The sequence below is a fragment of the Schistocerca nitens genome, chromosome 1 (genome assembly GCF_023898315.1).
Source record: "Schistocerca nitens isolate TAMUIC-IGC-003100 chromosome 1, iqSchNite1.1, whole genome shotgun sequence".
NCBI classification, from domain to species: Eukaryota; Metazoa; Arthropoda; class Insecta; order Orthoptera; family Acrididae; genus Schistocerca; species Schistocerca nitens.
The window spans coordinates 2,799,657-2,813,409 of record NC_064614.1 but is presented as its reverse complement, the minus strand read 5'-3'; the positions used below and the strand labels follow the sequence as shown (position 1 = coordinate 2,813,409).

Genomic DNA, 13,753 nt, shown 5'->3' with positions numbered 1-13,753 from the left:
ACTTTGTATTGGACGGAGTGTTGTACTCAGAGGATAGTACACCTAGGAACACAAGATGTTTTTAGCTCGGTACTTCATTTCAGTGACTAATTTTATAAGCACATGAGGGATTGTGCACTAGAGACTGCCATAATCAGTCTCTTCCAGCATCTACAGTTGTTGTTCTTGTTAGATATCAGGTTGTGATTGCACAGCATTTGTAAATATACACTTTCGGCATGTTTAAGTGTTGTGTAATTTATTGAAGCTATTTGGAGTATACTATTAATTCTTCAGGTACAGAATATTGCGTTGAGTAAAATGCTATATATTTTTAGGACTGTTTATATGACATGTTGACAGTTAATCCATACTTCGTCAGTCGTGCACCTTTGTTCCTAGGTATATGACTATGCTGTACCTTCGGACATGTTTTCACATTTGGTAGGTTGGTTTCGGGGGGGGGGGGGGGAGGTCCCACCGGATTAGGGAAGGATGGGGAAGGAAGTCGGCCGTGCCCTTTCAAAGGAACCATCCAAGCATTTGCCTGAGGCGGTTTAGGGTTGGTTGGTTGGTTGTTTGGGGGAAGAGACCAAACAGCGAGGTTATCGGTCTCATAGGGTTAGGGAAGGATGGGGAAGGAAGTCGGCCGTGCCCTTTCAAAGGAACCATCCCGGCATTTGCCTGGAGCGATTTAGGGAAATCACGGAAAACCTAAATCAGAATGGCCGGACGCGGTATTGAACCGTCGTCCTCCAGAATGCGAGTCCAGTGTGCTAACCACTGCGCCACCTCGATCGGTCCTTTCACGTTTGGAACAATCTTATTTTTTCTATGCAATTTTTGTAAATTCAGCAAAAGTGAATGCCATAATTTAAGAAAAAAGAATCACAAAATATAATAAACTTCTATTATAGGGCTGGCTGGCTAGAGGCGGAAGTATCAAAGGTGTATCAAGTTACAACACTGTCTCCTAGTAATGAGTTTTACAGTAATTATGATGGCTCTCAAGTGATTGAATGCTATTTCATTACGGTTCTGAGTTAAATATTTCGGCACATTCGCGGCCAAAATGTTATAGTTTAAACCTCTTCAGAGGCGGCTTCTTTACACCTTGTATATTTAATTTATTTTAATATCTGCAAGTGAGGCTTGTATCGCCACTACATCGCGAGATATTTATTATTAAAACTGCAAGATCTTACGCCCTAAGAAGTCATCCGACATACTACTTCGTCCCATGACAATCTCGCGAAATGTAGAGAATATATATGTATCTAGTGTCGCTCACCTCCAGCTGGACGCCGAACAGATCCCTGGAGCGGTCCGGATCTCGCGGCTTGTCCACGGTGCGGCACACGCCCTCGCCACCCCCACTGTCCCCACCGCCTCCGCCGCCTCCGCCGCCCCCGCCACCATCCGCCTCCGGCTCGGCGGCCACTTCCATGGCGGGCGCCGGCGCCGATGGTGCTGCCTCCTGCAACAGAAGAAAGAAACACAACCGTCAACAGTCGTAGTGGGAAACTGCATTCACTGCGATGGCACACCAGCTCTGTCAGAATAACACACGACTAGTGTAGCTTCTGGAATAGGTGCAACGTAAAATCTTCTTTTCTTTCTCTTTGTTTCCTCTGTATGCTAAATGGTTTCATCATGTCTAATCTGAAGAGTGTCATGTTTGCAATTGCGATATTTATGTATTCAAGTTTAATGATTTTACATATTTAACTATAAAAAATGCGCGTCGGAATTGTTAAAGGAAAAATGCTATTGTATTAAAAACCTCCGCAAATTCAAGCGCAGTAAATAACGAATACAGTGGCAAAGTGATGTCAGAGAAGTACGAGGGAGTGCTGAAAAATAATGCGTTGAATTTTTTATGTGAAAGTTCTTACAACTCTGTAAATAAAACAAACGTTAATAACATACTACACCTTCATTCTTCATGTCTACATACCTGCAGTCCTCTGCAGGGGACTCCGAACATTGCGATGTGTGATGTAACTATGTTTGTGCTTTGGAAAGAGCGTGCTGTAATCGAGTTTCGAATTCGAAGAGTTCGGCCACATATGGGGCACTCTCTTCTTCAGCATTGCAACGAAAGATTACACACAGGCGCTGCGATACCTGGACAATTCGACGCCTTCGGTTCATTGTCATCGCTCACCCTCCATACAGTGCCGACTTGCCCCATCAGATTTTCATCTACTTCTAAAACTTAAAGAACAGCTTCGAGGACTTCACTTTGGTAGTGAAGATGCCGTGCAAGCAGAGGTGAGGTTGTGGCTCCGTCAACAGAGTCAAACTTTCTGTAGTGACGGTATCAACAAAATGGTCTCTGATTAGTAGGAATGTGTTGGTCGTCAGGGTGACTACGTTGAGAAATAAATATATAGACATGAAGAATAAAGGTACAGAACGTTAATACAGTCTATTTTATTTAGAAGAGCTGAAAAGTTTTCACACAACACATCGTAGGCATTACATTTTAGCAGGTTCTCGTAGACTGTCGTTGCTCTGTGGGTGAAGACAGCAGCACTCGCCGGAAAGAGGAGTCGCTGAGAAGCTAAGAAATGAGGGAAAGCCATTGATTCAGGCAGCAATGGAGACAAATTTACGCTCACCGAACGGAAGACATCAACCGCCACTGCATCAGTGCTACGAATATGCTGCTGTTGCAACTGTTCTCCGCGAGACAAGTTAGGATTTAGCTTGACTGCCGAAAACCTGACTTGCTCACATAAAGTCACAGAAAAGTCTACTACTACTCGCTCAAAATGCTTATTTGCGTTGTCTACTGTTGCACAAAACTGACTTTGTTTCCTACGTTGTCGCTGAGGGTGTAACAAAATTTAAATATTTAATCTCGTCCACCACGTTTTATCAGTTGTATTATATCTACATCAAGGCAGGATTAATGAAATACGTATCCTTCTACAGCAAGAGCTATCTAACTATGATACGCTAGCAACGGTTAGACAAACTGAACGTCGACTTGCATACAATGACTCAGAAGTAACTTATTACGAGCTTTGTGGAGCCAAATTGATGCAGTGATTTTCGTAAGTTCCACAACATCAAACATGTGAACCATAGATGACTGTGGTGGGAGCTCATAAAGTTCTTAATAATCTGAGACATCACAATAAGTGAATCGCAATTGTGCCACTTTTATGTTTAAAAGTTAGTAGTAAACATTGGGAAATGCTTTTGGAAGATCATCTTATTATACTGTAATTTCTTGATCCAACATAATGGCAAAACAATCAAATCAACCATAAATGTGCAAAGAATACATGGTGATAAAAACAATTACGTTCGCAAAACTATGTTTTTTACATCAATTATTCAAATGAAACTAACTGCAAACATAAAACAGAGAATAACAGTTGTTGATACTTTTTTCACAAATATAGTGATACGTGATTATAACAGCATACTGAAGCAATGACACACACAGCAAAAAGAAATACTTCACAGCAATTTTTAAATACCATAATCTTTATTGTAAGTGATGAAAATTACTAATAAAACCTGTTCGTGGAACAACTTATATGTACCCATTCGTCTGCATTACACTATTTTTTAAAGAAATAATAACTCATTAAACAATGTTGAACATTCACTAAAAATTTGAAACTGAGATTGATGATCGCCTGTAACGCAAACGTTAAGCGCATGCCGTCACTCTATGGAGACAATGCCAGTCTACAGATACAGATATATGAGTTATCTGTGAGGGCGTGTTTCTGAGTTGTCTATATACTTATTGATCGTTTGAAAATGGCCACAGAGGTCGAAATCAGCTGATTGTGAGAGGCGTGGTAAGAGTTCAGCGCCTTCCACATTGTTCCTCTGAAGTGTAACTCCTCTGATTTGGAGAAACACTAATATCTTCAAGTGAGAGTGAGCACAAAAGGGTGTCAACGATACGATTCGTTGATGACATTGCTATTCTGAGAGAAAGTGAAGAAGAATTACATGATCTGCTGAATGGAGTGAACAGTCTAACGAGCACAGAATATGGATTCACAGTAAATCGAAGATACACGGAAGTAATGAGAAGTAGCAGAAATGGGAACAGCAAGAAACTTGTGATTCTTGGGTTTCTCCCGGCGTATTTGATAATCAAAATATCCACGGGTGTACTGGCGGTCTACAGTGTCCAAGTGTCCCATTGGACACTGTAGACCGGCAGTACACCCGTGGATATTTTGATTAGCAAGAAACTTAACATCAGGTCTGACCGTCACGAAGTAGACGAAGTTAAGGAATTCTATTAACTAGGCAGCAAAATAACCAATGACGGACGGAGCAAGGAGGGCATCAAAAAGAGGACTACCACAGGCAGTCTACTAGTATCAAACATAGGCTGTAATGTGAAGAAAAAAATTATGAGAATGTAAGTTTCGAACACAGTATCGTATGGTTGTGAAACATGGACAGTGGCAAACCAGAACAGAAGAGTATCGAAACATTTGAGATGTGGTGCTGCAGAAGAATGTTGAAAATTAGGTGGACTTGTTAAGTAAGGAATGAGGAGGTTCTCCGCAGAATCGGAGACAAAAGGAATATGTGGAAAACGCTGACAAGAAGAACGGACAGGGTGGTAGGATACCTGTTAAGACATCAGAGAATAACTTCCATGGTACTGGAGGGAGCTGTAGAAGGTGAAAACCGTAGAGGACGACAGAGACTGGAATACATCCAGCAAATAATTGAGGACTTGCCAGAATGCGAACCTTGCAGAACTAGCACTCCTGAAAGAAAGGATATTGCGGAGACATGGTTTAGCCACAGCCTGGGGGATGTTTCCAGAATGAGATATTCACTCTGCAGCGGAGTGTGCGCTGATATGAAACTTCCTGGCAGATTGAAACTGTGTGCCCGACCGAGACTCGAACTCGGGACCTTTGCCTTTCGCGGGCATGTGCTCTACCAACTGAGCTACCCAAGCACGACTCACGCCCGGTAGGAAGGTAGGAGACGAGACACTGGCAGAAGTGAAGGTGTGGGTACCGGGCGTGAGTCGTGCTTCGGTAGCTCAATTGGTAGAGCACTTGCCCGCGAAAGGCAAAGGTCCCGAGTTCGAGTCTCGGTCGGGCACACAGTTTTAATCTGCCAGGAATTTTCAATTGAGGACTTGGGTTGCTGGCCTGAGATGAAGAGTTTAGCACAAGAAAGGAATTCGTGGATGGCTGCACCAAACAGTCAGAAGACTGATGACGCAAAAAAAAAGGCGTTGATCTGTGGATGAGTTCTCTAAGCAAACATTGTTGTCACGTAGCTCCAATGAGGGGCGAAGTAAAATTTAGAGGGACCATTAAATTTTATCTAGCTGTGAACATTAGAAGGATATTTATTGCTGATATTATGTACGGGACGACACACAGTGTCATAATGGTCTTACGCAAGTGAAAGTTGACATGATTCGCTGTAATATGTGATTTCTTTCGATCCGTACACTTAACTTTGTGTTTTGAAGGAAAATAGGGCAAAAATTTAACTTTACTGTCGTTGAACAATTTTATTTCACTAGTTGAGTCCTGCTACGTACACTAAAGCTGAGCAACAACACAGATATGTGCAACGTGTGCTAAATATCATAATCGATTATCGTAGCAAAGACTATCACAACGGCAAAGAACAAACTCTTTGAATCTAATAAAATATTTTAATTAACGTGAATGGAATAGTTTTTTATACATCAGCCTTCTTTATTACTACAGCACAATACTGCTGACTACTTGGTGATTCCACTGGTACCATATAATGCTTCCGAAATGGTATTTTAGGCTTCCTGTGAGAAATTCTTATTTCGAATGTTGAAACCACTTTAACACGAAACCGCGTATTTTGATACCATGGACCGAGGATAGATAGCAGCTAAAAAACTCAGCATGATAACAAATTTCACTGGGACCAAATCATTTCTCCTATTCCCGAATTTTGTCATGTATGAGCAAAGGAAGCTATACGCAGTGTTCACTTTTAGTTAAACAACTGTTTTGAGAAGTAACGTATTCAGCAGATCTACAGGAAAAATGTTGGAAATTTACAAATAAAGCTGCAGTCTAAACGCAGTTGAATTAATATCACTACGATATATATCTCAATGTTAAATTCTCCTTAACTTCGAGAATATTAAGGACTCTAAAAATCTAAAAGCACTTATGGAATCAGCACAAAAATTCGCTTAAGGCGAAACATTTTATACATGACTTCTGAGTCCCTTTAAATTTCCTAAAATTTCACTTAATCTTATTTTGTTAGCATGACTGACAGAATTCATGATGTAATAGTGGACTCACGCATTGTTACTTCCGCATTAATATACACTGAAGCAATTGTTAATATGCAACAGAAAAGCTGTTGTAAGTTAACACTACATAATATTCATGAAAATGGAAACCTGCCTGCAGGCAGCCTAATTCTATTGTTTTACGTATTTGTTTACTTTGTTTTGTGGCGCCACCACCCATAAACTGCCAGGGACGTCCTTAAATACATTTTGGGAAGCAGGTAAGTTGATGTTGTGCTAGGTGAGGTAGGCCTGAAATACTTTCAGTTTTTGTGAATTCCAACTAAATGTAGGTTGGAAACAGCGTTTAAGTAAGTCCGATGCTAGCCATGGTCATGAGAGACCTCTATCAATTGGTTGGTTGATTTGAGGGACGGCTGGGGTAGGAAGTCGGCCGTGCCCTTTCAAAGGAACCATCCCAGCATTTGCCTGAAGCGATTTAGGGAAATCACGGAAAATCTAAATCAGGATGGTCCGATACGGGTTTGACCAGTCGTCCTCCCGAATGCGAGTCCAGTGTGCTAACCACTTCGCCACCTCGCTCGGTTTCTATTAGTTGTTTATAAGGCAACTGTTGAACTACGAATACATCTTTTATTAATCTATATTTACACTGCACGTGGTTACAAAACCTGACAGCACAGGACTTAAATCTGCAATCTAGTTCAGCCGTCAATTTCATCGTATTAAATTGATGAAATCCACGAGGCGAATTTGTGTAGTACTGGTGCTATATCGAATGGCAGTTCAAACTTTTTTTTATCGATTTCAAGCATAGATAACGTTACAAACAGGACAAAAACGCGTAGTATTAATTCGTGCTGTATAGATTCTATTGAAAGTTTTCAAAGTAATATTTCAGAGCTAGATCAGAAATGTAAGGACTATGGTATGAAGATTAGCATCTCCAAAACGAAAGTAATGTCAGTGGGAAAGAAATATAAACGGATTGAGTGCCAATTAGGAGGAACAAAGTTAGAACAGGTGGACGGTTTCAAGTACTTAGGATGCATATTCTCACAGGATGGCAACATAGTGAAAGAACTGGAAGCGAGGTGTAGCAAAGCTAATGCAGCGAGCGCTCAGCTACGGTCTACTCTCTTCTGCAAGAAGGAAGTCAGTACCAAGACTAAGTTATCTGTGCACCGTTCAATCTTTCGTCCAACTTTGTTGTATGGGAGCGAAAGCTGGGTGGATTCAGGTTACCTTATCAACAAGGTTGAGGTTACGGATATGAAAGTAGCTAGGATGATTGCAAGTACTAGTAGATGGGAATAATGGCAGGAGGGTGTCCACAATGAGGAAATCAAAGAAAAACTGGGAATGAACTCTATAGATGTAGCAGTCAGGGCGAACAGGCTTAGATGGTGGGGTCATGTTACACGCATGGGAGAAGCAAGGTTACCCAAGAGACTCATGGGTTCAGCAGTAGAGGGTAGGAGGAGTCGGGGCAGACCAAGGAGAAGGTACCTGGATTCGGTTAAGAATGATTTTGAAGTGATAGGCTTAACATCAGAAGAGGCACCAATGTTAGCACTGAATAGGGGATCATGGAGTTATTTTATAAGGGGGACTATGCTCCAGACTGAACGCTGAAAGACATAATCAGTCTTAAATGATGATGATGGTATAGATCTGTTGTAACTCAACCTATTCTAAATTTCGGCCGATGTGCCTTAAGCTAAAACTCAATGTCAAAAATGTCAACACTCTTATTCCCGCCGCACCCCCCTCCTCCCCTCTCCCCACCCCCCCGTCCACCCTTTTGTTGATGCTACTCGTCTGTCCTGCCGGCTTTAATTTCATCGATAAACTCATGTCTCGGTAGTCCTTTCTGTCTTCCTCCTTCCATCATTCTTTCAATCGGGGGGGGGGGGAGGGGGAGGGGGGAGGGGAAGTGGACGAATGACGGAGCAGGCGGTTAACGGTGCCGTGCTTTTCCTTTTCCTCCCACTAGAGACATATCTGAATAGCTTCCTTGTCTCTGCTATTCTTCTCAAGCACTTCTTCGTTTGAGATTCTGTCGGTCCAAAGTGTTTTCAACATCTCCACCCCATGTCGGATGCTTGAAAGCTTTTCTTTTCCGCCTTGCTCGGCTTACTCATTTTTTTTCTAATTATTGTAGCCAAATAAAGTATAAATGACGTCAGTTAGTAATTTCACACAGGCGGTGGACACAATTGAAGGAAATTATCAGAATACAAGAATAGTACTGGCCATTAAAATTGCTACACCCAGAAGAAATGCAGATGATAAACGGGTATTCATTGGACAAATATATTATACTAGAACTGACATGTGATTACATTTTCACGCAATTTGGGTGCATAGATCCTGAGAAATCAGTACCCAGAACAACCACCTCTGGCCGTAATAACGGCCTTGATACATCTACATCTACATCTACATGATTACTCTGCAATTCACATTTAATTGCTTGGCAGAGGGTTCGTCGAACCACAATCATACTATCTCTCTACCATTCCACTCCCGAACAGCGCGCGGGAAAAACGAACACCTAAACCTTTCTGTTCGAGCTGTGATTTCTCTTATTTTATTTTGATGATCATTCCTACCTATGTAGCTTGGGCTCAACAAAATATTTTCGCATTCGGAAGAGAAAGTTGGTGACTGAAATTTCGTAAATAGATCTCGCCGCGACGAAAAACGTCTTTGCTTTAATGACTTCCGTCCCAACTCGCGTATTATATCTGCCACACTCTCTCCCCGATTACGTGATAATACAAAACGAGCTGCCCTATTTTGCACCCTTTCGATGTCCTCCGTCAATCGCACCTGGTAAGGATCCTACACCGCGCAACAATATTCTAACAGAGGACGAACGAGTGTAGTGTAAGCTGTCTCTTTAGTGGACTTGTTGCATCTTCTAAGTGTCCTGCCAATGAAACGCAATCTTTGGCTCGCCTTCCCCACAATATTATCTATGCGGTCTTTCCAACTGAAGTTGTTCGTAATTTTAACACCCAGGTGCTTAGTTGAATTGACAGCCTTGAGAATTGTACTATTTATCGAGTAATCGAATTCCAACGGATTTCTTTTGGAACTCATGTGGATCACCTCACACTTTTCGTTATTTAGCGTCAACTGCCACCTGCCACACCATACAGCAATCTTTTCTAAATCGCTTTGCAACTGATACTGGTCTTCGGATGACCTTACTAGACGGTAAATTACAGCATTATCTGCGAACAACCTAAGAGAACTGCTCAGATTGTCACCCAGGTCATTTATATAGATCAGGAACAGCAGAGGTTCCAGGACGCTTCCCTGGGGAACACCTGATATCACTTCAGTTTTACTCGATGATCTGCCGTCTATTACTACGAACTGCGACCTTCCTGACAGGAAATCACGAATCCAGTCGCACAACTGAGACGATACCACATAGCTTGATTAGAAGTCGCTTGTGAAGAACGGTGTCAAAAGCTTTCCGGAAATCTAGAAATACGGAATCAACTTGAGATCCCCTTTCGATAGCGGCCATTACTTCGTGCGAATAAAGAGCTACCTGCGTTGCACAAGAACGATGTTTTCTGAAACCATGCTGATTACGTATCAATAGATCGTTCCCTTCGAGGTGATTCATAATGTTTGAATACAGTATATGCTCCAAAACCCTACTGCAAACCGATGTCAATGATATAGGTCTGTAGTTAGATGGATTACTCCTACTACCCTTCTTAAACACTGGTGCGACCTGCGCAATTTTCCAATCTGGGGGTACAGATCTATCGGTGAGCGAGCGGTTGTATATGAGTGCTAAGTAGGGAGCTATTGTATCAGCGTAATCTGAAAGGAACCTAATCGGTATACAATCTGGACCTGAAGACTTGCCCGTATCAAGCGATTTGAGTTGCTTCGCAACCCCTAAGGTATCTACTTCTAACAAACTCATGCTAGCAGCTGTTCGTGTTTCAAATTCTGGAATATTCCATTCATCTTCCCTGGTGAAGGAATTTCGGAAAACTGCGTTCAATAACTCCGCTTTAGCGGCACAGTCGTCGGTAACAGTACCATCGGCACTGCGCAGCGAAGGTATTGACTGCGTCTTGCCGCTTGTGTACTTTGCATACGACCAGAATTTCTTCGGATTTTCTACCAAATTTCGAGACAATGTTTCTTTGTGGAACCTATTAAAGGCATCTCGCATTGAAGTCCGTGCCAAATTTCGCGCGTCTGTAAATTTTAGCCAATCTTCGGGATTTCGCGTTCTTCTGAACTTCGCATGCTTTTTCCGTTGCCTCTGCATCAGAGTTCGGACCTGTTTTGTGTACCACGGGGGATCAGTTCCATCTCTTACCAATTTATGAGGTATGAATCTCTCAATTATTGTTGCTACTATATCTTTGAATTTGAGCCACATCTCGTCTACATTTGCATAGTCAGTTCGGAAGGAATGGAGATTGTCTCTTAGGAAGGCTTCTAGTGACACTTTATCCGCTTTTTTAAATAAAATTATTTTGCGTTTGTTTCTGGTGGATTTGGAAGAAACGGTATTGAGCCTAGCTACAACGACCTTGTGATCACTAATCCCTGTATCAGTCATGATGCTCTCTATCAGCTCTGGATTGTTTGTGGTTAAGAAGTCAAGTTTGTTTTCGCGTGGGTTCGTGGACTAACTACTCGAAATAATTTTCGGAGAAATCATTTAGGACAATCTCGGAAGATGTTTTCTGCCTACCACCGGTTTTGAACAAGTATTTTTGCCAACATATCGAGGGAAGGTTGAAGTCCCCACCAACTATAACCGTATGAGTGGGGTATTTATTTGTTACGAGACTCAAATTTTCTCTGAACTGTTCCGCAACTATATCATCGGAGTCTGGGGGTCGGTAGAAGGAGCCAATTATTAACTTAGTTCGGCTGTTAAGTATAACCTCCACCCATACCAATTCGTACGGAGTATCTACTTCGACTTCACTAAAAGATAAACCACTACTGACAGACACAAACACTCCACCACCAATTCTGCCTAATCTATCTTTCCTGAACACCGTCTGAGACTTCGGAAAAATTTCTGCAGAACTTATTTCAGGCTTTAGCCAGCTTTCTGTACCTATAACGATTTCAGATTCTGTGCTTTCTATTAGCGCTTGAAGCTCAGGGACTTTCCCAGCACAACTACAACAATTTAACAACTACAATTCCGACTGTTCGTTGATACAAGCACGTCCTGTATTTGCCATGCACACTTTGAGATTGCAGCCCACCCCGTACTTTCCCGAGGCCTTCTACGCTAAAAAACCGCCCAGTCCACGCCACACAGCCTCCGCTACCCGTGTAGCCGCCAGCTGAGTGTAGTGAACTCCTGACCTATTCAGCGGAACCCGAAACCCCACCACCCTATGGCGCAAGTCAAGGAATTTGCAGCCAACACGGTCGCAAAACCGTCTGAGCCTCTGATTCAGACCCTCCACCCGGCTCTGCACCAAAGGTCCGCAGTCGGTTTTGTCAACGATGCTGCAGATGGTGAGCTCTGCCTTCATCTCGTAAGCAAGACCGGCAGCCTTCACCAAATCAGATAGCCGCTGGAATCCAGAGAGACTTTCCTCAGATCCAAAGCGACACACGTCATTAGTGCCGACATGTGCCACCACCTGCAGCTGGCTGCACCCTGTGCTCTTCATGGCATCCGGAAGGACCCTTTCCACATCAGGAATGACTCCACCCGGAATGCACACGGAGTGCACACTGGATTTCTTCCCCTCCTTAGCCGCCATATCCCTAAGGGGCCCCATTACGCGCTTAACATTGGAGCTCCCAACTACCAATAAGCCCACCCTCTGTGATTGCCCGGACCTTGAAGACTGAGAATCATCCTCTGAAACAGGGCAGGCAGCTGCATCTGGCTCAGCCAGACACAGTGCCTGAAACCTGTTTGTCAGACGCACCGGGGAGGCTTTCTGATCGGCCTCCGGGGACGTCTTTCGCTGCCTGCCACTCCTTGGAACGACCTCCCAATCAACCACAGGCGAGGGCTCAGCCCCACTGCGGGCAGCAACCGGGGCAACCACAGCGGCAGACCGATCTGGGGACGGATGGGACGAGGTTGACATCCCCGTGATACCCAGGTCCGGCTCCCCACAGTGGTGCCCATTGGCAACAGACTCAAGCTGCGCGACCGAAGTCAGCGCCGCTTGCAGCTGTGAGCGAAGGGATGCCAACTCAGCCCTCATCCGAACACAGCAATCACAGTCCCTGTCCATTCTAATCGATGCTGAACAACAGTTACTGAAACACGAGTCAGTGCCTAGATAACACAAGGGAAACACGCAAAGAATGTATTAACTAACCTGTACAAATGCCTAACGACTGCGCTACAATCTGCCTGAATTTACGATTACAGTAACTAAAACTCGAAATTACACCTCCTATACCAAACTCACACGCAATTTAAGTAAGAATCTACGAAGTAAACACTAAAGCGCGATGCTACAACTCTCAAACACTATAATACGCCCGAAATTTATCAATTATACAATGCAAGTACCCAAAAACACGCAAAGAAATTAAGAATTAAACTATGTAACAAATAAGTAAGGTAGGGGTATACGACTTGCTGCTTATCCAACGGCGGCAGGGAGCACACTCCTGGGTATTGAGTCAAACAGAGCTTGGATGGCGTGTACAGGTACAGCTGCCCATGCAGCTTCAACATGATACCGCAGTTCATCAAGAGTAGTGACTGGCGTATTGTGACGAGCCAGTTGCTCGGCCACCATTGACCAGACGTTTTCAATTGGTGAAAGATCTGGACAATGTGCTGGCCAGGGCAACAGTCGAACAGTTTCTGTATCCAGAAAGGCCAGTACAGGACTTGCAACACGCGGTCGTGCATTATCCTGCTGAAATGTAGGGTTTCGCAGGGATCGAATGAAGGGTAGAGCCACGGGTCGTAATACATGTGAAATGTAACGTCCACTGTTCAAAGTGCCGTCAATCCGAACAAGAGGGGGCCGAGAGGTGTAACCAAAGACAGCCCATACCTCATGCCGGGTGATACACCAATACGGCGATGACGAATACACGCTTTCAATATGCGTTCACCGCGATGTCGCCAAACACGGATGCGACCATCATGATGCTGTAAACAGAACCTGGATTCATCCGAAAAAATGAAGTTTTAACATTCGTGCACCCAGGTTCGTCACTGAGTACACCATCACAGGCGCTCCTGTCTGTGATGCAGCGTCAAGGGTAACCGCAGCCACGGTCTCCAGGCTGATAGTCCATGCTGCTGCAAACGTTATCGAACTGTTCGTGCAGATGGTTGTTGTCTTGGAAACGTCCCCATCTGTTTACTCGGGGATCGAGACGTGGCTGCACGATCCGTTACAGCCACGCGGATAAGATGCCTGCCATCTCGACTGCTAGTGATACGAGGCCGTTGGGATCCAGCACAGCGTTCCGTATTGCCCTCCTGAACCTACCGATTCCATATTCTGCTAACAG

General features: G+C 43.7%; 1 protein-coding gene across 1 annotated transcript in view; it reads right to left on the bottom strand.

The window, feature by feature from the left end:
* The window catches only part of LOC126240398 (class E basic helix-loop-helix protein 22-like), a 1,429,918-nt gene that overhangs the window by 965,567 nt on the left and 450,598 nt on the right, over positions 1-13,753 (bottom strand). Inside the window, exon 2 of the mRNA XM_049947922.1 lies at positions 1,271-1,456. Coding sequence (XP_049803879.1) covers positions 1,271-1,426 — 156 coding nt within the window. The 5' untranslated portion in view covers positions 1,427-1,456. The remainder of the gene's footprint in view (positions 1-1,270; positions 1,457-13,753) is intronic.